General features: G+C 49.1%; 1 gene segment (V, D, J or C); it reads right to left on the reverse strand.

Moving 5' to 3' along the window:
* Positions 1–20,866: 20,866 nt before the first annotated feature.
* On the reverse strand, positions 20,867–21,490 carry LOC135886393 (immunoglobulin heavy variable 4-61-like). The segment is given in 2 exon segments: positions 20,867–21,195; positions 21,424–21,490. Coding segments are annotated over 2 exon segments (375 nt in total).
* Between the last annotated feature and the right edge of the window lie 5,142 nt (positions 21,491–26,632).

Here is a 26,632-nt window from a genome sequence, read left to right on the forward strand (position 1 = left end):
TCATGTTCCCTTTCATATCCCCACACTCATTCACACACACTGGATAGATAGATAGATAGATAGTCTCCAACAATGATAAAATTCCTTAGGGGCAGTGGTGGCTGGAGCCGGTTCGCGCCGGTTCGTGGGAACCAGTTGTTAATTTTAGAAGCCCTTTTAGAACCGGTTGTCCCGCGTGGGACAACTGGTTCTAAAAGGGCTTTTAAATTTAACAACTGGTAAAGCTCTGGTAGCTCTCTGCCCTGCCCCCGGCCCCAGCTCACCTCCGCCTCCTCCCCTGAACGCTCCACCCCTCTTCTCCTCCCCCTCCCCTGCTTCCCGTGAATCAGCTGTTCGCCCGGGAAGCCTGGGAGTTCTGAGAAGCAAGCGGCGGCTTTGCGCAGGTGAGCTGGGGCGGAGGGGGGGGCGCGAGGAGGATTCCAGGGAGGTGCGACCTGGCCAAGCGGCTCCGGCCGGGCCCCGGCCCAGCGGCCGACCTGCTCCAGCCCGGCACCGGCCCCAGCCCAGCGGCCCCGCGGCTCCAGCCCAGCAGCGCGGCTGCCGTGCCGCCAGCCACCTGCAGGCAGCGTGATAAGGGGGCAGGGAGTAGGGAGTGGGTGTTGGATAGAGGGCAGGGTGGTGGTGTGTTGGATAGGGGTCAGGGCAGCAGAGGGCAGGGAACAGGGGGATTGAATGGGGGGCAGGGGTCCTGGGGGGGCAGTCAGGAAGGAGCAGGGATTGGATGGGGCTGTGGGGCACAGTCTGGGGCAGGGGTTCCAGGGGCAATCAGGGGACAGAGAGAAGGGGTGGTTGAATGGGGCAGGGGTCCCAGGGGGGCATCAGGAATGAGAGGAGGAGTTGGATGGGGCGGCGGGGGACAGTCACGGGACAGGGAAGGGGGGTGGATGGGGCAGGAACCCCGGGGGCGGGGGCCGACCACGACCCCCTCATGAGGTGAGGAGGAGGGAACCGGTTGTTAGGATTTTGGCAGCTCATCACTGCTTAGGGGCATTTGTCACTGAATTTTATGTGTTTCATCACTTCTTATATTTCCTGCATTGGTAGCTTCAGAGCAATGATTCCTGCAAGAAGTAAAGGGATATAGAACATGAAACGATTTTATACAGTCCTCCTGATGTTAAATCAAATTCTAACTATTTCATCTTCTCCATTCTGTAAAATAAAACCGAGCACAAATCGGTGCCTTTGACATAACGTTGACTATTTGGGTTCATTCCTGTCTTTTCTTAGAATTGGGCATTTTAAAAGCCAAACATGGCGTGACTGTGGTCTAGTCTCTCACACAGTGATACCGGCCGGTGTCCTGGGGTCTCCAGCTGCTCATTAAGGCCGGTTGTTGGGATTCTCTTGGGAGACAATGATGAATCAGTGTAGTGCGAACTCTTTCCGGTGTACTCCACCCTGGACACCAGCTCCAGACACTGCCCAGGAGCCTGACGGACCCAGCGCTGAAGTGGAATTCAGAGATTTGATAAGCGAGGTGGAGTCAAAGGGCATCTGCAGGTTCTATGTACAAAGGGGCAGTTTCTGTAGGTACAGAGCTGGAAAATGATGTTTTCCAACCTCCAGTGCCCCTTTTCCGTCTTGTCCGCCAGGCTGTGCTGTGCTGTTTGCTCATTGCTGCCCCCTCGTGGTGGACGGAAGAAGGGGCCTCTGCAGCCTTCCCTCTCTTTCTCTTTTTGCAGATACAGACTAACACGGCTGCTACTCTGAAACCTTCTTGTATTGTTATTTAAACCAGAAAATGAATATTTTTTGATATTTATTTATTCATTTAACCCCAGGATTTTTTTTTCTCCTAGGAGAATGTTTCTTTTGCCAGAAAAGCCAGCTTTGGTGGGGAAATTATTCAACTAACGACCAGACAAAGGGGGGGGGGGTGAGAATCAAACAAACAAACAAACTTGGTGCAGTCTAGTGCCAAAATCTGAGAGTTCCGGGTCTTTCTGCTAGAACGTGTCACTGACAGCGGTGACACTAAGGGGGCGCTAGACTGAGCCCGAATGAACCGGGTTGAGGCGCTATGGCCTGTGTTATGCCGGAGGTCAGACTAGTTTCTTACACTGCTCCGCTCCGGCTTGGAAGTCTCTGCATCTGCGACTGTCCGGGAGACTGGGGGCGGGCTCAGAATGTGTCCCCGGCAGAGGAAAGAAAGAGGAAGGTCCCAAATAAGAATGTTCTGTCTTTGTGGAAACTTGTGTCAACTCCTTCACCTTCAGTAAAAATAAGGAGGAGGAACAATAATAAGAATAAAAAGGGTTTGTTGTTGCTAGCGCGGCTCTCATAACTGATCTCATTTTTACTTATAGACCTTTGGCGCCCCCACCAGCAAACTGCTTCTCTGCTTACTGCAGGGAGAGTTTTTGTCTGAGCTCAGACCGGCTTCCCCTCACCGTGTCTCTCACACAGTGATACCGGGCGGTGTCTTTGGCTCTCAGGCTGGCCATTTGCAGATACAGCTCACTCTTGGAATTATCCCTGGAGATGGTGAATCGGCCTTTCACTGAATCAGGGTGTCAAGGCTGTATCCCCACTTTGAACTTTAGGGTACAAATGTAGGGGCCTGCATGAAAACTTCTAAGCTTATCTACCAGCTTAGCTCTGGTCCGCTGCCACCATCTTAAGAATTCCCTCCCTGGGAAGCCTTGAGAAACCTTTCACCAATTCCCTGGTGAATACAGATCCAAACTCCTTGGATCTTAAACAAGGAGAAATTGACCCTTCCCCCCTCCTTCCTTTCACCAACTCCTGGTGAATACAGATCCAAACCCCCTTTGGATCTTAAAACAAGGAGAAATTAATCAGGTTCTTAAAAAGAAGGCTTTTAATTAAAGCAAAAGGTAAAAATCATCTCTGCAAAATCAGTATGGAAAATAGCTTTATAGGGTAATCAAACTTAAAGAGCTTAGAGGAATCCCCTCTGTCTTAGGTTCAAAGTATAGCAAACAAAGATAAGCACTCTAGTAAAAGGTACATTTACAAGTTGAGAAAAATAAAGTAAATCTAAGACGCCTTGCCTGGCTTTTACTTACAATTTTGAAATAAGAGAGACTTGTTTAGAAAGATGAGGAGAACCTGGATTGATGTCTGGTCCCTCTCAGTCCCAAGAGCGAACAACCCCTCAAACAAAGGACACACACAAAAGCCTTTCCCCCCCACAAGATTTGAAAGTATCCTGTCCCCTTATTGGTCCCTGGGGTCAGGTGTCAGCCAGGTTACCCGAGCTTCTTAACCCTTTACAGGTAAAAGGATTTGGAGTCTCTGGCCAGGAGGGATCTCAGCACTGTACACAGGAGAGCTGTCACCCTTCCCTTTATAGTTATGACACGCCCCCCAAATCACAGATAGTGTTGGACGTTTGTTTCCACACTGGCTGTGATTTCTTTCCTGGAGCTCTAGGAGAAAACAGAGTTAATAAGACACATGTACCTTTAGACATACTACTGATTATATAAAAACTAACAATATGTTTCATTACAAGAACAATTGTTAACCAGTTAACTCTGGGAAACTTTCCCGGGAGAGTGCATCAGCCACTTTGTTAGAAGCTCCCGAAATGTGTTGTATTTCAAAATCAAAATCTTGGAGAGCTAAACTCCACCGAAGAAGTTTTTTGTTATTTCCCTTGGCGGTATGAAGCCACTGTAGCGCAGCATGGTCTGTTTGTAGTTGGAAACGTCATCCCCAAACATATGGGCGTAACTTTTCCAGCGCGTACACAATGGCGTAGCATTCCTTTTCGCTGATTGACCAGTGGCTTTCCCTCTCAGACAGTTTCTTGCTGAGAAACACGACAGGATGGAATTCTTGATCCGGTCCTTCCTGCATTAAAACTGCTCCCACGCCTCGCTCGGAAGCATCTGTGGTTACTAGGAACGGTTTGTCAAAGTCTGGGGCCCTTAGCACAGGGTCAGACATGAGGGTTGCCTTAAGCTGGTTAAAGGCCTTTTGACACTTATCAGTCCACTGAACTGCATTTGGCTGTTTCTTTCTGGTTAGGTCTGTCAGCGGGGCGGCGATTTGGCTGTAGTGTGGTACAAATCGCCTATAATATCCGGCCAAGCCTAAGAAGGATTGGACCTGTTTCTTTGACTTTGGAACCGGCCACTTTTGGATAGCATCCACTTTGGCCTGTAGGGGATTTATAGTTCCTTGACCCACCTGGTGCCCCAGGTACGTCACTCTGTTTTGGCCTATTTGACACTTTTTAGCCTTAAGAGTTAGTCCTGCCTGCTGGATGCTCTTGAAGACTTTTTTCAGGTGCTCCAGGTGTTCTGTCCATGAATCAGAAAAAATGGCCACATCATCGAGATAGGCAACGGCAGATTCTCCCAATCCCGCTAAGAGACCATCTACAAGTCTTTGGAAGGTGGCGGGTGCATTTCGCAACCTGAAAGGGAGTACATTGAATTCATACACCCCTGCCTGGGTGACGAAGGCTGACCTTTCCTTAGCGGGTTCATCTAGTGGTACTTGCCAGTACCCCTTGGTTAAGTCTAAAGTAGAGATGAATTGGGCATGTCCCAATTTCTCCAATAGCTCATCTGTGCGTGGCATTGGATAGTTGTCAGGACGAGTTACAGCATTTAGCTTACGGTAGTCCACGCAAAAGCGTATTTCCCCATCTGGTTTGGGAACTAGAGCCACTGGAGATGCCCATGCACTGCTAGAGGGGCGGATTATACCCATCTGTAGCATGTCCTGGATCTCCCTTTGTATAGCCGCTTGGGCATGAGGTGACTCCCGGTAGGGTGGGGTTCTAATTGGGTGAGCATTACCTGTGTCAATGGAGTGGTATGCCCGTTCGGTCCGTCCTGGAGTGGCTGAGAAAATCGGTGCAAAGCTTGTGCACAGCTCCTTTATCTGCTGTCGCTGCAGACGTCCCAGGGTCGTGGAGAGGTTCACCTCTTCCACGCCACCATTCCTTTTTCCTTCATAGTAGACACCTGCAGGCCACTCCGCGTCATCAGTTTCCTGGGCTGTAAACTGGCAAACGTTTAATTCTCTAGAATAAAAGGGCTTAAGAGAATTAACATGGTATACCTTAGGCTTTATGTTGGAGGTGGGGGAGGCTATGAGATAGTTAACAGCTCCTAGGCGCTCCTGGACCGTGAATGGTCCTTCCCATGACGCTTCCATTTTATGGGCCTGGAGCGCCTTTAAGACCATGACTTGGTCTCCTACTTTGAAGGACCGTTCTCTGGAATGTTTATCATACCAGGCCTTTTGCTCTTCCTGAGCATCCTTTAGGTTTTCTTTAGCAAGGGCTAAAGAGTGTCGGAGGGTGTTTTGTAGGTTGCTTACAAAGTCTAGAATGTTAGTTCCTGGAGAAGGCGTAAACCCCTCCCATTGCTGCTTCACCAACTGTAATGGCCCCTTAACCTCGCGGCCATACACAAGTTCAAATGGTGAAAACCCTAAACTGGGATGTGGTACAGCCCTGTAGGCAAAAAGCAACTGCTGCAACACTAGGTCCCAATCATTGGAGTGTTCATTTACGAATTTACGTATCATGGCCCCCAAAGTTCCATTAAACCTCTCCACCAGGCCATTGGTTTGATGGTGATGAGGGGTGGCAACCAAGTGATTCACCCCATGAGCTTCCCACAGGTTTTTCATGTTCCCTGCCAGGAAATTAGTTCCCGAATCTGTAAGGATGTCGGAGGGCCAACCTACCCTGGCAAAAATGTCTGCTAATGCCTGGCACACACTTTTAGCCTTGGTGTTGCTTAAGGGTACAGCTTCCGGCCATCGGGTAGCAAAATCCATCAAAGTCAGTACGTACTGCTTTCCTCTGGGGGTCTTCTTTGGGAAAGGACCCAGAATATCCACAGCTACTCGCTGAAATGGGACCTCAATTATGGGTAGTGGCTGGAGAGGGGCTTTAACCTGGTCTTGGGGCTTTCCCACTCGTTGGCACACCTCACAAGACCGGACATAATTAGCAACGTCCTTGCCCATTCCCTCCCAGTGGAAGGACTTCCCCAACCGGTCTTTGGTTCTGTTCACCCCAGAATGGCCACTGGGATGATCATGGGCTAAGCTCAAGAGCTTTACCCGATACTTAGTGGGAACTACCAACTGTCTTTGAGGATGCCAGTCTTCCTGGTGCCCACCAGAAAGAGTCTCCTTGTATAAAAGTCCTTTTTCTACAACAAACCGGGATCGGTTAGAAGAGCTGAGAGGCGGTGGGGTGCTCCGTGCCGCTGCCCAAGCTTTTTGAAGGCTGTCATCTGCTTCCTGCTCGGCCTGGAACTGTTCCCTTGATGCTGGAGACATCAGTTCCTCCTTGGACTGTGGACTGGAGCTTGGTCCCTCTGGAAGCGATGCAGGTGCTGGGGCTGTTTCCATTGACTGTGAACCGCTGTTCGCTGGGGCACTATGTGGTATCTCAGGTTCTGGCTGAGCCTCTTGGGTAAGGTTATCTGCTGCTTCCGCCAGTTCAGGCTCACTGGTGTCCTCTGGCATTGGAATTGTAGACGGGCTTGCAAGCGCTGGACTCAGTGCTGACAATGGTTCTGGTGCTGGTTGCGTTGCCAGTTCCGGTTCTGGGACTGGCTTTGGCTGGGTCTCTGGGATTGGATCCACTACGGCTGTTGCAGTCGTTGGCAGGGGATCCGGTTCCACCACCTTTGTTTGGGTCTCTGGTAACACAGACGGGGTCCTGGTGGACGGCTCAGGAACAGGGATGGGGGTGGAAGCTTGCTTAGCCTGGCTGCGGGTGACTATTCCCACCCTCTTGGCTAGCTTCACATGGTTGGCCAAGTCTTCCCCCAGCAGCATGGGGATGGGATAATTGTCATAGACTGCAAAAGTCCACATTCCTGCCCAGCCCTTGTACTGGACATGCAACTGGGCTGTAGGCAAGGTTACAGACTGTGACACGAAGGGTTGAATTGTCACTGTAGCCTCCGGGTTGATGAGTTTGGGGTCCACTAGGGATTGGTGAATAGTTGACACTTGTGCCCCAGTGTCCCTCCAAGCGATAACCTTCTTTCCGCCCACTCTCAAGGTTTCCCTTCGCTCCAAGGGTATGAGAGAGGCATCTGGGTCTGGGGTTCTTTGGTGTGATTGGGGTGTAATGAACTGTAATCGGTTGGGGTTCTTGGGGCAGTGTGCCTTTATATGCCCCAGTTCATTACATTTAAAACATCGCCCTGCCAAGGTATCACCGGGGCGATGTTGGTTGATGGAGACTGGTGTGGTGGGGTGAGAAGGCGTCTGGGGTTTCCCTTGGGATGTGGGTGGGGCCTTGGGTTGTCCCCGGTGATAAGGTTTTGTTTTGGCTTGCCCCTTCTGATATTCGCTCCAACTGCTACTAGCTTTTTTCTTTTCTGTCACCTCCACCCATTTGGCTCCAATCTCCCCCGCCTCCGTTACAGTTTTGGGCTTCCCATCTAGGATGTACCTTTCTATTTCCTCAGGAACACCCTCTAAAAACTGCTCCATTTGCAATAGGAAGGGCAACTCTTCCGTAGATTTAACATTTGCTCCTGATATCCAGGCATCCCAATTTTTCCCAATGTGGTAGGCATGTCGGGTAAATGACACATCAGGTTTCCACCTTAGGGCTCTGAACCGCCGACGGGCATGCTCAGGTGTTAGCCCCATTCTGATTCTGGCCTTGTTTTTAAAAAGTTCATAACTGTTCATGTGTTCCTTAGGCATTTCAGCCGCCACCTCTGCTAAGGGTCCACTGAGCTGCGGCCTCAGCTCTACCATGTACTGGGTTGAAGGGATGTTGTATCCAAGGCAGGCCCTTTCAAAATTTTCTAAGAAGGCCTCAGTATCATCGCCTGCCTTGTAGGTGGGGAATTTCCTGGGATGGGAAGTGGTACCTGGAGAGGAGTTGTTAGGATGGTCTGATGCACCCTGCCTAGTCCTTGCTGCTTCCAGTTCCATCTTTTTCTTTCAGCTCCATCTCTCTTTTATGGGCCTCCTTTTTGGCTTTTTCTTCTCTTTCTCTCAGCTCCATCTCTCTTTTATGGGCCTCCTCTTGGGCTTTCTCTTCTCTATCTCTCAGCTCCATCTCTCTCTTGTGGGCCCCCTCTTTGGCTTTCTCTTCTCTGTCTCTCAGCTCTATCTCTTTTTCTTTCAGCTCCATAGCTCTCTTGTGGGCCTCCTCTTTAGCTTTTTCTTCTTTGGTAGTCATTTTCCTGGTTTTCTTGTGCTGGGTCACACCCCTCTGCAGTTGACTGAAACTGGGATGTACTTAGCTCAGGCTCCTGCTGAGTGCTGCTGAGTTAACAGAGACTTTCTAACAAGCTACTCCCGAGGATTTAAAAAGAAAAAAAAAACAATTCAGCTTGTAAATTACCTTTACTAGATCAAAGTTTGCTCACTGATTGAACCGTTCTCTTAACAAAGGACCTTGTTAAAAAAACTTAACACCTCTGCCTTCAGGCAAGGAGAGATAAGATATGCATCTACCTTCAGCTCTGCTCTCCAAGCAGCTAGAAGGAAAAAAAAATCTCTTACTGGCTTTTGGGTTTAAAACGATCCCACCGCTGTGCCACCATGTCAAGGCTGTATCCCCACTTTGAACTTTAGGGTACAAATGTAGGGGCCTGCATGAAAACTTCTAAGCTTATCTACCAGCTTAGCTCTGGTCCGCTGCCACCATCTTAAGAATTCCCTCCCTGGGAAGCCTTGAGAAACCTTTCACCAATTCCCTGGTGAATACAGATCCAAACTCCTTGGATCTTAAACAAGGAGAAATTGACCCTTCCCCCCTCCTTCCTTTCACCAACTCCTGGTGAATACAGATCCAAACCCCCTTTGGATCTTAAAACAAGGAGAAATTAATCAGGTTCTTAAAAAGAAGGCTTTTAATTAAAGCAAAAGGTAAAAATCATCTCTGCAAAATCAGTATGGAAAATAACTTTACAGGGTAATCAAACTTAAAGAGCTTAAAGGAATCCCCTCTGTCTTAGGTTCAAAGTATAGCAAACAAAGATAAGCACTCTAGTAAAAGGTACATTTACAAGTTGAGAAAAACAAAGTAAATCTAAGATGCCTTGCCTGGCTTTTACTTACAATTTTGAAATAAGAGAGACTTGTTTAGAAAGATGGGGAGAACCTGGATTGATGTCTGGTCCCTCTCAGTCCCAAGAGCGAACAACCCCTCAAACAAAGGACACACACAAAAGCCTTTCCCCCCCCCCAAGATTTGAAAGTATCCTGTCCCCTTATTGGTCCCTGGGGTCAGGTGTCAGCCAGGTTACCCGAGCTTCTTAACCCTTTACAGGTAAAAGGATTTGGAGTCTCTGGCCAGGAGGGATCTCAGCACTGTACACAGGAGAGCTGTCACCCTTCCCTTTATAGTTATGACACAGGGTATAGAATACCCCAACTGGGGCTTATGTAAGCCACCCATTGAAGTCCCTTCCCAGGAGCCTGAAGGGCCCAATGCATATGATAGCTGCTGAAGGTGAACCCGAAGGCTTTGCAGGAGAAGCGGAGAGAGTCTCCGGGCTTTTTCACATCCCCTCCGGACTCCACCAGCTGCACCTGCGAGCGGATACCTGGGAATAAACAAAATTATAAATTATATGAGTACCCATAGCAATAATAAAATTGTCCTCTGCCGTTGCAATGCATTTAGGGGGAGAAATTACCTTCCAAAGCCACTAGAATGAAAACAAAGTGGAACCAAAGCCTCATTTTCCCTGGTGTTGGAGGGGAAAGTTCTCGGGATTGGCTGGACAGACACAGGGGGCTGCGGATTGTGAATCTGGGTGTAGCCTGGCCAGAGAGAGGCACAAATTTAAACAGGAAACTGACACCTTTATTTGCATATCCACTTCCTTATAAGAAACAGCAACTCCTTCCCCGAGTGATCACAGTGTCTGGGGCTGGGGATCCAAGACAAGGAGGAAGATGCGTAACTAGAGAAATAAGGATAGATAGATAGATAGATAGATAGATAGATAGATAGATAGATAGAGGGGTGGATGGGGATAGATAGATAGATAGGGTGGATGAGGATAGATAGATGATAGAGGGTGTGTATGGAGATAGATAGAGAGAGAGAGAAGTGGATGGGGATAGATAGATAGATAGATTAGATAGATAGATAGGAGTTAGTGTCAGGGCCGGCTCTAACTTTTTTGCTGCCCCAAGCAGCAAAAAAAAGCGCCGCCGCCCCCCGCCGGCGAGTGCCGCGCCGCCGGAACCCCCCCCCAGTGCCGCGCCCTGCGCCGCCCCCCCGCCGAGCGCCGCGCCGCCGGAGCCCGCCTCCCCCGCCGAGCGCCGCGCCGCCGGAACCCGCCCCGCTGAGCGCCGCACCCCGCACCTGCCCCCCCTTGCCGAGCGCCGCACTGCCGGAACCCCCCCCTGAGCGCCGCACCCCGCGCCGACCCCCGCCGAGCGCCGCGCCGCCGGAGTGCCCCCCCCACGGAATGCCGCGCCATGCCGCCCCCCGCCACCCCAAGATTGGCCGCCCCTTACCAGGTGCCACCCCAAGCATGTGCTTGGTTGCCTGGTGCCTGGAGCCAGCCCTGGCTAGTGTCATAACATAGTGTCCAGCTAGTGTCTTAACAAGGGACCAGGCGATTCTGGTGCTTCTATTTTGCCTGTTGCTAGTGTGTTGCTGGGTAAAGATATGACAACTCTGTTTAACCAGGTTGATATCATGATCAGGGCACCAGGAGAGCATGGAGGTGATTTGCCTGTGTTACCCACTGACAGTGTGGAAACTTTTAACAGGAAGGAAATAATTCCAAAGCTTGTGTGTGTTGAGCTTGGTAACTTGCGTGTTGCCAGCAAGAAGGGCTGCAAAGGGAAAGAGAGCGCCTCTAACCTTTTAACTATGGAGTCTAGCAGCTTGCCTGGAAGGGGTTGTATAAAAATCCTCTAGATGGGCCAGAGGTTGTGGCTCAGCAGAGCGATGAGTCTGTGGAGCAAGATAAAGGGGAATTGTTGCTTAAAGAAGCTCTTAAGGCAGAGAATCCTCATGGTAGTTTATGCGAGCAGTTTGCGGTACCTGAGAGGTGTGAAACTGATTTGATTAAGGGAGTTTCAGTTCCTAACTGCCATAGTCTTTGAGATGTGTATGGATCCATGAACTTGCTTTTGAAAAATCCAGAGTGGGGAGTCTAAAAGGTCTCAGATGGAATAAAAAATTTTAGGGAGGTTGAACAGCCCTATAACCAAGTGGCCGAGCTTGGCCAGCCTGTTGGGGAAACAATGTTGTTGGAACAGGAATGCCACCATGTTGATTCTGTGAGTTAACAGTCTGTGTCTCAGGTTCAGAGACTAGACTGGGTAGCTGTCTGCAGACCAGGACAGCTGTGCAGTTAATCTCTTGACAATACAGGGGATGGCAGGCAAACTCTCATCTCTAAATACTTTGGATATGTCTTGCAGTCTCTTAGCGGACCTAACATCGGATTCCATGTACAAGCAGAGGTTGGTAATGGAAGGACAAAAGAACCTTGGGTCTAACATGCTAGTGAAAATGGACAGTATCCTTGGAATTGGTATTAGTTAGGAATCTGAAAACTAGTCAACAAACTAGTGTCTGTGTTGATGCAAATTACCTGACGGACATGGGGGGAGAAAGACTTACCCATAGCCATTAGCAAAGAGGACACACCCAGCCAGCCAATGGATTCTGTTACACAAAAGAGCTCAGATTTTGACCCCCCAAGAACAGGGAGGAAGGGAAAGACTAAACCTTGCAAATAAAAGCCACCGGTTAACCCTAAAATGCGAAAACCCCAATGGTATGGAGCCAAAGGCCTGTCATGGCAAAAATGATTGGAAATGTACACTTGTAATGGATTTAATGTTAATATTAATGCTAATGTTAACTCTAGTGAATAATATGTTGCTGATACCAATCACTGTAAAAATGTACAATGTGCCTAATCTTTTGGGAAAAACCCTTGAACATGTTGGGAGTGATACATAAGAGCACACTTTATGTTAAAAGACCTTGTGATACTGATATTTCACAGTTAGTGCCTGTAACTAGTCTTGAAACTGTACACAGGAGAAAAGACATTGCAGACCTAATGTGCTGTATGGAAAAGGGAAACTGAGGCACATTACCATCTTTCTTCTATGGCTAAATGCCAAGATTCCTACACTATGGAGAACATTAATATCTACATTGATTTGATATTAATTGGGTTCCAAACATTTGCTAGAATTTGTATAAATAAATTAGCTATTTTCATTAGCTTAAGGCAAGATCACATGAGACATACAGGAATTATGCTGCAAGAGCAGATCCAATCCACTATTGGTCTAACCAAGTCTTACCTTGGGTTTGTAAAGAAATTCAATCACCTTGTTACTTCCATAATGAACCTTACAAAGAAACATCCTGTTTTAGTCAAACATGATTTTGATAAGCCATTTCTGTTATGCACTAAGGGCATGTCTACACTGGCAAAGTTACAGCACCAGCAGTTACAGCACCGCTCAGAGAGCGCCGAAGGAAAACCACTGTTGTGTGTTCACACTGGCAGCTGCCTGTGCAATAGCGTGGTCACCCTTGCAGCACTTGCAGCGGTGTTCGGAGCGGTGCACTCTGGGCACTCTGCCACTAAGAGTTGTGGGAAGGTGCGGGGGGGTGGGGGAGTCCCGGGGCAATCTGGGTCCTGTCCCAATGCCCCGTCATGCATTGCTTCACATCCCAGCAATCCCTGTGCTTCTGTCCACATTTGGCGCCATCTTTCAATGCTCTGTGCACTGCGTGCTCTGCCTCTTTTGGGCTGCAAGAATGGATCCCGAACTGCTGACCAGTATGCTGCTCGCTCTGACCAACACGTCACGAGTGGCAGCGGAGTTATTCCTTAAACTACAAAGGCAAGAGGACTGTGACATTGATCTTGCCACGTGTAGGAGCTACGACATGAGATTGCTTGTGGCATTCATGGACATGCTGACCACAGTGGAACTCTGCTTTTGGGCTCAGGAAACAAGCACTGAGTGGTGGGATCACATGATCATGCACGTCTGGGATGATGAGCAGGTGGCTGCAGAACTTTCAGATGAGGAAAGCCACATTCATGGGACTGTGTGATGAGCTCGCCCCAGCCCTGTGGCACAAGGACACAAGAATGAGAGCTGCCCTGTCACTGGAGAAGCCCGTGGTGATTGGACCATGGAAGCTGGCTACTCCAGACTGCTACTGATTGGACATTAACCAGTTCAGAGTGGGAAAGTCAATCATTGGAGTTGTTTTGATGGAAGTGTGCAGGGCCATTAATCGCATCCTGCTCCAAAAGACCGTGACTCTGGGCAATGTGCATGACATTGTGGATGGCTTTGCACAAATGGGCTTCCCTAACTGCCGCGGGGTGATGAATGACATGCACATTCCAATTCTGGCACCGGACCACCTAGCAACTGAGTACATTAATCGTAAGGGGTATTTCTCAATGGTTCTCCAGGAGCTTGTGGATCACCGTGGACGTTTCACAGACATTAACACAGGCTGGTCTGGAAAGGTGCATGACGCATGAATCTTTTGGAACACCGGCCTGTTCAGGAAGCTGCAAGCCGGGACTTTCTTCCCAGACCAGAAGATCACCATAGGGGAAGTCAAAATGCCCATTGTGATCCTGGGAGACCCTGCCTACCCCTAAATGCTGTGGCTTATGAAGCCATACACGGGGCAACTTGACAGCAGCAAGGAGCAGTTCAACAACAGGCTGAGCAAGTGCAGAATGAGTGTGGAGTGTGCATTTGGCCATTTAAAAGCCTGCTGGCAATGCCTGTATGTGAAGCTGGACATAGCCGATGACAATATCCCTGTGCTTATAGCTGCGTGCTGTACGCTCCATAATATTTATGAAGGGAAGAGTGAAAGCTTCACTCAGGGCTGGACTGCAGAGGCTCAGTGCCTGGAGGCTGAGTTTGAACAGCCAGAGACCAGGGCTATTAGAGGGGCACAGTGTGGGGCAATAAGGATCAGGGATGCCTTGAGGCAGCAATTTGAAGATGAAAGCCACTAATATTTGTTGCTATGCTCCGGATTGCAGTGCTTGTAATGCTAGGAGGTGATTGGTGCACATGATGCAAGAAGGGGTCTTAACATAATTGCATGTTGTTACCCAAAATTGGGCCAGCTAGTAAGCTTAGGGAGGACTAATGACCCATCAGAGTTTGGCAGAAAGCAGCATGTTTATTATAGTGATAGCTAAGCTCAAAAGAAGGGGTGTGGGGAGTCACACTCACACTCACATACTCACGCTCCCAGGACAGGCACGGCACTGGAGATGTCAGGATCCTTCAAGGTAAGTGTCCCACAGCACAGCGATGGACGGTGCGATGAAGGTAAGTCTTCCTGAGGCACGATGGAATGCAACGCGGCGAACCACTGGCCAGGCGGTCCGGGCGAAGGGCCTTCACGGGAGGTACAAGCTTGTGAGTGCACTGCTGAGCACGTGGCCCCTTCCCCTTGTAAGGACCTGCTCCTCATGGCCTGTGACTAGAGATGACTTGGCCGCGTCTGGTTGGTCACACTCCACCTCGTGCAGTGTCCATGCACTGGGTGTGTGAGCGCTGCCTAATTAGAGTCCCAGACACCTTGTCTACCTGGGAGCTCGTCTGATCTTCCAGCTGCTCAAGCAGCCCATTCATCCCACAGGCATTCCAGGAGGGAGCGGGAGGGGGAAAGCCACTTCACAGGTATTCAAAGAGGGAGAGGAGACAAAACTAGGGGGAGGAAGGTGTAACAGAGCTTTTGAACCTACAGGTTATACAGAGCATAGTTATACAGCATTCTGCCCCTTGATCTATGAATATTACAGTAGTTGTTGTCCTTGTAGGGCACAGGTGATCTGTTGCAAACAAACCAAACAATCCTAACCAGGTGAATAAAACTAAAACCATTACAATTGACTAAACACCAGATATAACATAAACACAAATGCAAACGATCACAATCATAATAATTGGGAATACAATAAAACCATCACCATCACAATAATTGGGTACATCGACAAACAAAATGAGGCCCAAGTTTGATGCTGCGATAGCCATCAAACAATAAAAGTCACTGAGGTCAGGACCTCCTTAAGTACACACAACAAATAAGATTTGTAGGAGTACCACAGTTGTCATGCAAGGTTAAACTGATTTGGAAGATACATAGTAACAGAGAACTTGGTGAAATTGCTGATACTTAAACTGACATTTAGTTTTACAGGTTATGGGGGTTATGAACTACCCCTCAGGGTTTGCGGAAGTAGAACCAGGGTGCATAGAGGAAAGTGTGGAATTAACAATACAAGAAAATGTAACCAACAATACAAATGTATCAATAACAAAACTGAACAACAAAATGATTAATAGAGAACCTAACAAAAAATAAACCTGATACACTGGGGACCAAAGTCTTTTGGACAGTGGTGGATGTGATTGATAATTTGGTTGGAGATAGGGGAAGTAGAGAGAGGAAAAGGCATTTACCCTGTCTAGGGTAGTATCCCCTCTCTCTCTGGACCCAATGCTAGCACAGGACACCCGCCAGAGACAGACACAGAGCATGCAACACAGAACACTGAACACAGACATTATCACCATGGTATTTCTGTAACTCTTCAGCTGGTACCAGCTCTCCTGATGTTCCAGTTCAGAGGCTAAAAGATAGAAGCTTAGAAACAAATTAGCACAGTGCTCCCACCACGGCAAACCCTGCTCATTTGAGTTGTCCACGGTGTACCCATTTTCCCTCTGGGGTTTTATCTATCATATACACTGTTGCCCCAACCCAGTTCACCATCGTATAGGGTCCCTCCCACTTCACCTGCAGAGGACGAGAGGTGAATTTACAATACATTACCTGAGTCCCGATGTCCGATATCGCAGCAGAGTGTGGCAGCTCTGTAGAATGATGGGGCTATCCCCCACCATTGCCGCCATGGCTTCTAAAGCCCAAACTGCAGCCAGACACTCCCTTTCACATGGGCCAAATTTTTGCTCCACCGGGGTCAGGACTGAGGAGTAATAGGCTACCGGGCGAACTGGTTCAGCTCCCATGGCTTGGAAGGCGGCCACTGCTAAGGCCTGGGGCGAGATTGACAGACGAAACTGGAAGGGAAACCCCGGGCGCGGAGTAGCACGCACCGCAGCATTCAGAATTCCCTGCTTAATGGCCCCGAATGCCTGAGCCTGCTCCTCCCCCCACAAAAACGGCGCATCCTCCTTTAATAAGGCATATAAAGGCTTGGCTAGATTGGCAAAATCCCAGACATGAGTTCTAACAAAATGAGATGAACCCAAAAGCATCTGCAGCTCATGTTTAGCTTTTGGCGCAGAAAGAGCTTGAAGGGCTTGCAGGCATTTAGGACAAACCTGTCGACCCTGTTCTGATAGTTGGACTCCCAAATATGCCACCTAAGGCTGCACCAGTTCAGCTTTCTCTTGGAATGCCTTAAATCCTGCCTCTTGCAAGATATGCAGCACTCTTTCTGTTTGTTCCCGATATCCTGCTGTTCGCTGCCCATTATGAGGATGTCATCCACATAAGATGCTACCCGTGGCCGGTCAGAGAGGGTCAGGGTATCTAGGGAGCTAGTTACGGCTTGGTGAAATCCCTGGGGAACCCGGGTGAATGTATATTGGGTATTGTGAAAGGTAAAGGCAAATCGTTCTTGACTCTCTGGAGCCAGGGGCAAGGCGAAGAAGCAGTTTGCTAGATCAATCACTGAAAACCACTTTGCCTCGGGCGAAATACTTTCCAACAACGCGGTCATGTCTGCCACCACTGGAGCCCGCTGTGGGGTGCAAGCATTGATCCGGCGGTAATCTATAGTTAGTCGCCAGGTCTTCCTGTCTGCCTTGCAGACTGGCCAGATGGGGGAGTTGAAAGGAGAGGTAGTTAAACGAACCACTCCTTGGTCTATCAGGGCGTCCAATAGCTCACCCACAGCTTGCTCTGCCTCAGGAGGATTCTTGTATTGTTTCTGGGGCAGCACCGGGGGACCCTGAATGACAATGGGCCCCCCCTTCCAGAGACCACAATCATATTTGTCCTTAGCCCAGACCCCGGGAATCTGCTTTTTCCATTCATCTGCCTCTGGTACCTCCACAGCTGCCAACCCCAACATAGAGCAGGTTAGCACTCCGGAGATCCCTCCTTGTAGATTTTCTCCCCAATCCACTGCGGGGACCTGCCACATGCAGCGATTGACACAATCTACCACCAAACGGAGCTCTCTGAGCTGATCAATCCCCAGAATAACTTCGCCTGCCATCCGCGAATGAACCCGGGGAGGTTAGCCACCAAATCTGCCAACTCCCAAATAGTTACTGACAACAAGTTTCCTCTCTCCTCCTGGTCCCCGTAAGCAGCCAGCACAACTGACCGAACTTGCACACATTCAGGGGGGGAAAAGGGTAAAAGCGAAACTGCTGCACCAGTTTCCACCAGTGCCACACAGGGGGTACGTGTCATTCCTACCCTCATTTGGACTACTAGATGCCCCTCTGATCGGGGGACAACGTGGCTACCCATCACCACCTGTCCTCCGGGCATCCGTCCTCCTGCGGGCTCCCCTAGGGGACTTGAGCTGGCCGATCCAAGCCAGCTGGTGCTGCTCCTGATGGGGTCGGGACGCCCCTCTGCTCCCCTGCAGGAAGGGGTATCCCCAAGTGCACGCACTGGAGCATCAGCTCCCCTGTGGGTTTCCCTCCCCCTCTTCCTCCTCCTGTTCCAGCAAAACCCACCAGAGGTTATTCCGCAGGCAGGACTGCCTCCTGCAGTTTCCAGACCAAGAGTCTGGTCTCCTGAGGTTTCTGCGATCTACTGCCGCCCCTTAGAAGCCTTGCCCACTGGTAGCTGTGGCACAGGCGGGGCGATGAGAGCAGCCTGCCTGACTGCGTCCAGCTGGGCTTCCACATCTGCGGGTTCCCCGGGTCTCCACCTCCCGATCGCCTGCTGTACATGGACGGGGAGACTCTGGGCGACCAGCCTCAATTCTTCCAGAGGCAGGGCTATTTGAGCTATGGTCGGGGGAACCTGCCCTTCCTCTATGGCAGGCACACCCCGGCCACACAAACATGCCAGATGAACCATTCTCTCCATGAACCGGACGGGGTCTTCCCCAGGCACAGCAGCCACCGAGACAAACTCTGCCAACAACGCTCATGGCCCCACGGCAGGCATCATCCCCGCCAACATATCAAAGATACTATTGGGTGCGGCATGACCGGTTTGCTGCCGAGCCGCCCCTGCTAAATCTCCTCCCAACCCGGACGTGGCTTTTAACACCCGTCGGGTGTCAGCTGGGTTCAGTCCCTGATCCAAACACAGGGTCACCATGTCCCGGGCCCACCCGCTGAACCCAGAGCGCGAGGGGCCACCCAGGGTTTTTGCTAACTCTATTGCTTGTGTGGGAGTCAACTCAGTCTCTGCCATAGTGTGTCCAGTACTTGGGGCTGCCCCGTCCCCTGCGGGCACAGGCCCATAGTTTTGGACCACCCTCCGGACCGCCGCAACACGGTGTCTGGGGTCCGGCCATCCGGGGTCTGGATCCAGGGGATCTGGATCATACCAGATATCCCCGTCCCAATCATCATATGGTCCCACACCCCCCTGGGCTTTCACCCCAACGGCGGTGACCCGGGCTAAATAAGCCCCCTGGGCCCTGTTCTCCTGGGCGGACCCCTCCAGGACCAGATCCTTCAGGCAGGTAACTGCCTGGCTCAGAGCGGCATTTTCTACTTCCACCCGCTTCCGCTTCTCCTCTGCTGCTGCCACCGGTACTGTGGCTACAGAGAGGGAAGACGCCTGGGCGATAGCAGTCAGAGCCTGCACCTTCCACATATCCCATTCCTTCTCCAACTCATTACATCGGCCCTTGAGTGAATCTATTTCTTTGCCTCCTGCCATTGCCAGCCTGCTTGCCACAGCAGCCAGGCAGTGGCACAATCCTGTCCCGCCTTGTCGGGACCGTATATAAGTACATATTTATCCAACAGGAGCTCTAGTTCAGGAATTGTACTCCCAGGTGGAACCGCCCCTGGCATCCAGGGGTCTGCCCTTTTCTTTTGGAGCCATGCTAACAACACCCCGGGTGGCGCCGTCGCTCCCCAAGGGGGGGTGTATTCTCGCTTGGGCTGCTTCGCCTTTTTCTTCTCCTTGCCCCACAGTGGCATACTTAGCAGCGGCGTCCTTTTCTCCCTGCGGTGGGTTGCTAGCCTACCACTTTTTCACGCAGGGTTGAGACGGACCTGCTCAAGAAACCACTGGGAGACACCAGAGGACCCCTACTCTTGGGTCAAGTCCTCCACTAAGCTGCCTGCATTCTCCACCAGTAATGTTACCCGAAATTGGGCCACCTAGTAAGCTTAGGGAGGACTAATGACCCACCACAGTTTGGCAGAAAGCAGCGCGTTTATTATAGTGATAGCTAAGCTCAAAAGAAGGGGGTGGGTGTCACACTCACACTCGCATACTCACGCTCCCAGGACAGGCACGGCACTGGAGATGTCAGGATCCTTCAAGGTAAGTGTCCCACAGCACAGCAATGGACGGTGTGATGAAGGTAAGTCTTCCCGAGGCACGATGGAATGCAACGTGGTTAAAAACTGGCCAGGCGGTCCGGGCAAAGGGTCTTCACAGGAGGTACAAGCTTGTGAGTGCACTGCCGAGCACATGGCCCCTTCCCCTTGTAAGGACCTGCCCCTCATGGCCTGTGACTAGAGATGACTTGGCCACGTCTGGTTGGTCACATTCCACCTCGGGCAGTGTCCATGCACTGGGTGTGTGAGCGCTGCCTAATCAGAGTCCCAGACACCTTGTCTACCTGGGAGCTCTTCTGATCTTCCAGCTCTTCAACCAGCCCATTCATCCCACAGGCATTCCAGGAGTGACGGGGAGGGGGAAAGCCACTTCACAGGTATTCAAAGAGGGATAGGAGACAAAATGGGGGGGGGGGGAGGTGTAACAGACCTCTTGAACATGCAGGTTATACAGAGCATAGTCATACAGAGCATACAGATCACTGCTGCTCCTACAACATGTGCTACTTCCAAATTATAACCGTGAACACCTAAACGAACCAACTAAATATAACTTTATTGCTCTCTCCCTCCATCTCTCTCTCTCTCTCTCTCTCTCTGAGGAATCACACTGTTATTTGAGCACCCTGAACAATAATAGGAGCTGAGAATTTTGAAAGGCATCTAAGGGATGACAGCTGCCCAACACCTAAGCAATTTCTGCCAGATTTTAGTACCTAATTCCCAGAGGCCCCTTTTAACATCCTGGGCAACATGTACGCATATCCCAAAGTTTCTAAACTACTGTCTCTAACAGCCATTTTTTAAAGGCATGCAGGCAACTGGTGGGATTTTCAGAAGCACCTCGCTGCCCAACGCCCATTGCAATCAATGAACTTTAGGCTCCTAAATGCTTTTGAATATTCCCTTAGGCACCTAAATGCCTTTGAGAATCTGGATCCTCGGCTCCTGATTAATGTAGGTGCTTCTCAAAACTTCACAGATCAACATCATTTCTTCAGTCAGTCATTTTCTGTCTCTTTCTCTATTTCTCTTTCCTGACCAGTGTGGAAGGACTGGGTTTGCTAGTTAGTTTATCTCTCAACCCCTTGGCATGTCTGTAAGATTGAATTTTGCTGGACAAGAGCCGGTAGTGATTTTAGAAATATTGCGACCAGGGGGTTGAGGCATGTCACTAAAGCTCATGATCCTCCTCTTTGTTGCATCACTTTGGTCCACAGATATGTAGAAAATTCCCTCAAATTCCTTACCCGCCTCCCCTTTCCATTTTCTTTCATTTACATCCATTTTAATGATGGGAATAACAGCTCTTTCCATTCTGATTGTCTCCCTGCACAGGTCAGAATATGCTTCCCCTTTTTGTACCAGTCCCTGCTTTGCTCTGTCACTGTGTCTCTCTGGCACAGTAATAGGTGGCGGTGTCTGCAGCTGTCAGCGAGCGGAGCTGCAGGGAGAACTGGTTCTTGGCGGTGTCTTGTGCGATGGTCGTTCGACTCTGCAGAGAGCTGGCGTAGTTAGTGTACCACTGGCTCGGTCTGTAGTAAATGCGCCCTACCCATTCCAGCCCTTTCCCCACAGGCTGCCGGACCCAGGTCCAGGTGACGCTGGTGCTAGAAACTGAGTCTCCGGAGATGATACAAGTGAGTGTCAGGGACTCCCCGGGTTTCACCACTCCCGGGCCCGTTTCCTTCAGCTGCACTTGGGAGAGGACACCTGGGAGGGAAACACAGAAATGAATCCATGAGCCAGGCTCCTATCCCCTGGGAGTGGGGAACATGTGAAAATTAAACATCCTGAGACCGCGCCTAAGGTAGCGAGACACCCAAATGCCACTGAATTACATGGGGATCCGGGCACTTCATTCCCTTAGGCTTCCTTGAATGGCTGATCTTCTGGAGTCACTGCAGCAATTCACCCTCCTGACCCCCAACAGACACGTACCTGAAGGGGCCTCCAGCATGAACAGGAAAATCAGCAGCAGGTTCATCTTAAGTGAAGGTGCAAACTGTCCCCAGCAGCCAGGACAGGGCAGTTCTGTGTCTGGGGAGAGACTGGGGCTCTTCCAATCCGGGGTTTGTATTTAAACAGGAACCCGCGGGCGGGGGGGGGGGCAAGGATTTGCATGCCTGTTTCACAACGTGAATATAAGAGATGACGGAGTTTGATTTTTGTCTACACATGGGTATCTCGCCGTGGGACGCATGTTCCCCTGACACAGTGAATTCAGCTCAGCAAAGTGTGAAACCGCCTAAGGTATTCGGACACCCAAATTAAATTTAAATAAATAGGATTTGGTCATTTAACACTCTTAGTGGTCTTTGAGCTTCTCAGACAAATATAAGTGCAGGACAGCGCCTTCTTAGGAATGAAGGAATATTTGGAGAAGGGAAATTATACCTCTTTTCTTGTGGTTTTCATTGGGATTTCAAAAGAGCCCAAGGGAATTAAGAACTCAAATGCTAACGAAATTCAGTAGGATTTGGGCCCTTAGTTCCTTTACAGCATCTCTGAAATCCTATTCCTGTTCGGTAGAGATTAATTATACTGTTGGCAAAAGCGCTATATTTACTGTACAGTCCTCGATACATTTCCAGTTAAAAAGGGCTTTATTCAAATCAGGTGAATTAAATGGGAGTCTTTCAGCTGATATCAATGTGCTTTCGATCATATGAGTTAGTGGAGTTATATTTGCTGCCTTCAGAAGACAGTAATCCTCTGAGAATATAAGCACTACAAAAAACAAACAAAAAACAGTGCGGTTAGTCAGTGTCTGCATTTGTGTCTGTTTGAGAGTCACAGACAGGCAGCTGAGGACAGGAGTTTTCACGCTCACTGTCTCTCCGCTGCGAGCTGTAGAACTCCAGCGCCCCCAGTGGAGAGTTTGTCCTTAGACAGCGAGGGCAGGTTTTTGTCTGAGCTCAGACCAGCTTCCCCTCACTGTGTGTCCCCCACAGTGATACCGGGCGGTGTCCTCAGGCTTCAGGCCGGTCATTTGCAGATACAGCAGGTTGTTGGGGTTGTCTCTGGAGATGGTGAATTGGCCTTTCACTGACTCTGCATAATACTGTTGGCTCCCATCAGAATAAATGCATGAGACCCACTCCAGACCCTTCCCGGGAGCCTGTCGGACCCAGTGCATGCCGTATCTGCTGAAGGTGAACCCGGAGGCTTTGCAGGAGAGGCGGAGAGAGTCTCCGGGCTTTTCACATCCCCTCCGGACTCCAGCAGCTGCACCTGGGACCGGGCACCTGGGAATAGAAAGATATTATACATCGCATTAATATTCAGAGCAATAATAGACAGTTACCTCCCCCCGTCCTCCGCCAATGGGTGTGAGGGGAGAAAATACCTTCCAAAGCCACTGCAAGGAACACTACATGGAGCCAAAGCCTCATTTTCCCGGGTGTCAGAGGGGAAAGGTCTCAGGGGACTGGCTGGTCACTGCACAGACATGGGGGCTGAGGATTGTCTCTCCAGGTGCAGCCTGGGCAGAGAGAGGCACAGATTTAAACATGAAACTGTTACCATGGCTTGTGTTTCCTGCTCCTTATAAGACACACAATCTCCTTCCCTAAGTGATCTCATTTCTTGCCCTCCGATTCCGGGAGAAGGGGGGGAATGTGTGTAGCTCTCTGACCCAAATCCCAGTGAAACCCAAGGGGATTTTTAAGTGGCTTCAATTGATATCGGATCAGGTCCCATGTGTTTGTGTGGAGTCCAGCACAATGGGACCCTGGTCCTGACTGGCTCCGAAAAGGGGCTTTGTCAAAAAGCAGAAACAGAGGAAGGGGGAGTGAGGGATTGTAGCATAAAAGAGAGATAGGAAGCTGCAGTCCTGCTAATGACAGCCCAGCACCTCTAATTCCCTGTGAATCGTTATTATCATCTTCATCATCGTCGTCTTCATTCTCCTCTTCATCGCCATCTTTGGCACATTCTCAAACTTTACCAGCAAAAATTTTATTTAATCATTCTCGATAGTTCCTCATCTCTAACAAGGGGACAGCAGCATTTCCCTGTCTCACGGAGGTGTTGTGAAAGCAACTACATTACAGACTGTGAGGGGCTAATGTATTCCCCATATTGACTGGGAACATGCCACCTCAGGACGAAATGCAGAGACAAAATTTCTCGATACTTTAAATGACTGCTTCTTGGAGCAGCTGCTATGGGAACCCACAAGGGGAGAGGCAACTCTCGATTTAGTCCTGAGTGGAGTGCAGGAGCTTGTCCAAGAGGTAACTATAACATTACCGCTTGGACATAGTGACTATAATATAATAACATTTAAAATCCCTGTGGTGGGAAGAACATCTCAACAGCCCAACACTGTGGCATTTAATTTCAAAAGGGGGAACTGTGCAAAAATGAGGAGGTTAGTTAAACAGAAATTAAAAGGTACAGTGACTAAAGTGAAACCCCTGCAAGCTGCATGGGCGCTTTTTAAAGACACCATAAGAGAGGCCCAACTTAAATGTATTCCCCAAATTAAGAAACACGGTAAAAAAACTAAAAAAGATCCACCGTGGCTTAACAACCATGTAAAAGAAGCAGTAAGAGATAAAAAGACTTCCTTTAAAAAGTGGAAGTCAAATCCTAGCAAGGTAAATAGAAAGGAGCATAAACACTGCCAAATTAAGTGTAAAAATGTAATAAGAAAAGCCAAAGAGGAGTTTGAAGAATGGCTAGCCAAAAACTCAAAAGGTAATAACAAAATGTTTTTTAAGTACATCAGAAGCAGGAAGCCTGCTAAACAACCAGTGGGGCCCCTCGATGATAGAGATACAAAAGAAGCGCTTAAAGACGATAAAGTCATTGCGGAGAAACTGAATGAATTCTTTGCTTCAGTCTTCACAGCTGAGGATGTTAGGGAGATTCACAAACCTGAGCCGGCTTTTGTAGGTGACAAATCTGAGGAACTGTCACAGATTGAAGTGTCATGAGAGGACGTTTTAGAATTAATTGATAAACTTAACATTAACAAGTCACCGGGACCAGATGGCATTCACCCAACAGTTCTGCAAGAACTCAAATGTGAAATTGCGGAACTATTAACTAGGGTTTGTAACCTGTCCTTTAAATCAGCTTCGGTACCCAACGACTGGAAGATAGCTAATGTAACTCCAATATTTAAAAAGGGCTCTAGAGGTGTGTCACGGAATGTGGGGGAGTCAGGACCCTGCACCCCTTTCCTGCGATTCACCGTGACTCTTAGCCAGCCAGTAAAACAGAAGGTTTATTAGATGACAGGAACACAGTCCCAAGCAGAGCATGTAGGTACAACCAGAACCCCTCAATTAAGTCCTTCTGGAGGGTTTAGGGAGCTTAGACCCCAGCTTGGGGTTCCCTGCGTTGCACCACCCAGCCCAAACTGAAACTAAACCAAAACTCCTCCAGCAGCTTTCCCGCCCCCTGCTCCTCCTCTCCTTTGTTCAGTCTCCCGGCAGAAGGTGTTATTTCTCCCAACTCCCCTTCTGGCTCAGGTTACAGCTCAGGTAGCTTCCTTCAAGGGAAGTTCCCCATCCCCAATGTAACCCCCCTGCAACATTCCCAGGTCAAATTTGCCCTGCTCCCTGCTTCGTCACAAGGTGATCCTGGCAATTACAGACCGGTAAGTCTAACGTCGGTACCGGGCAAATTAGTCGAAACAATAGTAAAGAATAAAATTGTCAGACACATAGAAGAACATAAATTGTTGGGCAAAAGTCAACATGGTTTCTGTAAAGGGAAATCGTGTCTTACTAATCTATTAGAGTTCTTTGAAGGGGTCAACAAACATGTGGACAAGGGGATCCAGAGACATATTGTACGTTGATTTCCAGAAAGCCTTTGACAAGGTCCCTCACCAAAGGCTCATACGTAAATTAAGTTGTCATGGGATAAAAGGGAAGGTCCTTTCATGGACTGAGAACTTGTTAAAAGACAGGGAACAAAGGGTAGGAATTAATGGTAAATTCTCAGAATGGAGAGGGGTAACTAGTGGTGTTCCCCAAGGGTCAGTCCTAGGACCAATCCTATTCAATTTATTCATAAATGATCTGGAGAAAGGGGTAAAAAGTGAGGTGGCAAAGTTTGCAGATGATACTAAACTGCTCAAGATAGTTAAGACCAAAGCAGACTGTGAAGAACTTCAAAAAGATCTCACAAAACTAAGTGATTGGGCAACAAAATGGCAAATGAAATTTAATGTGGATAAATGTAAAGTAATGCACATTGGAAAAATAACCCCAACTATACATACAATACGATGGGGGCTAATTTAGGAAAAATATCTTGGAGTCATCGTGGATAGTTCTCTGAAGATGTCCACACAGTGTGCAGAGGTGGTCAAAAAAGCAAACAGGATATTAGGAATCATTAAAAAGGGGATAGAGAATAAGATGGAGAATATATTATTCCCCTTATATAAATCAATGGTACACCCACATCTTGAATACTGCATACAGATGTGGTCTCCTCATCTCAAAAAAGATATACTGGCATTAGAAAAGGTTCAGAGAAGGGCAACTAAAATGATTAGGGGTTTGTAGAGGGTCCCATCTGAGGAGAGATTAAAGAGGCTAGGACTTTTCAGCTTGTAAAAGAGGAGACTAAGGGGGGATATGATAGAGGTATTTAAAATCATGAGTGACGTGGAGAAAGTGGATAAGGAAAAGTTATTTACTTATTCCCATAATAGAAGAACTAGGGGCCACCAAATGAAATTAATAGGCAGCAGGTTTAAAACAAATAAAAGGAAGTTCTTCTTCACACAGCGCACAGTCAACTTGTGAAACTCCTTGCCTGAGGAGGTTGTGAAGGCTAGGACTATAACAGGGTTTAAAAGAGAACTGGATAAATTCATGGAGGTTAAGTCCATTAATGGCTATTAACCAGGATGGGTAAGGAATTGTGTCCCTAGCCTCTGTTTGTCAGAGGGTGGAGATGGATGGCAGGAGAGAGATCACTTGATCATTACCTGTTAGGTTCACTCCCTCTGGGGCACCTGGCATTGGCCACTGTCGGTAGACAGGATACTGGGTTAGATAGACCTTTGGTCCGACCCAGTATGGCCGTTCTTATGTTCTTATGTTCATGTGACTCCCAAATCCATCTTGTTACTTAATTTTTCCACTAGCTGTGCTGAGGGCTTTGTTTGAAAGAATGGGTT

The sequence above is a fragment of the Emys orbicularis genome, chromosome 12 (assembly GCF_028017835.1).
Source record: "Emys orbicularis isolate rEmyOrb1 chromosome 12, rEmyOrb1.hap1, whole genome shotgun sequence".
In the NCBI taxonomy this organism is placed as follows: Eukaryota; Metazoa; Chordata; order Testudines; family Emydidae; genus Emys; species Emys orbicularis.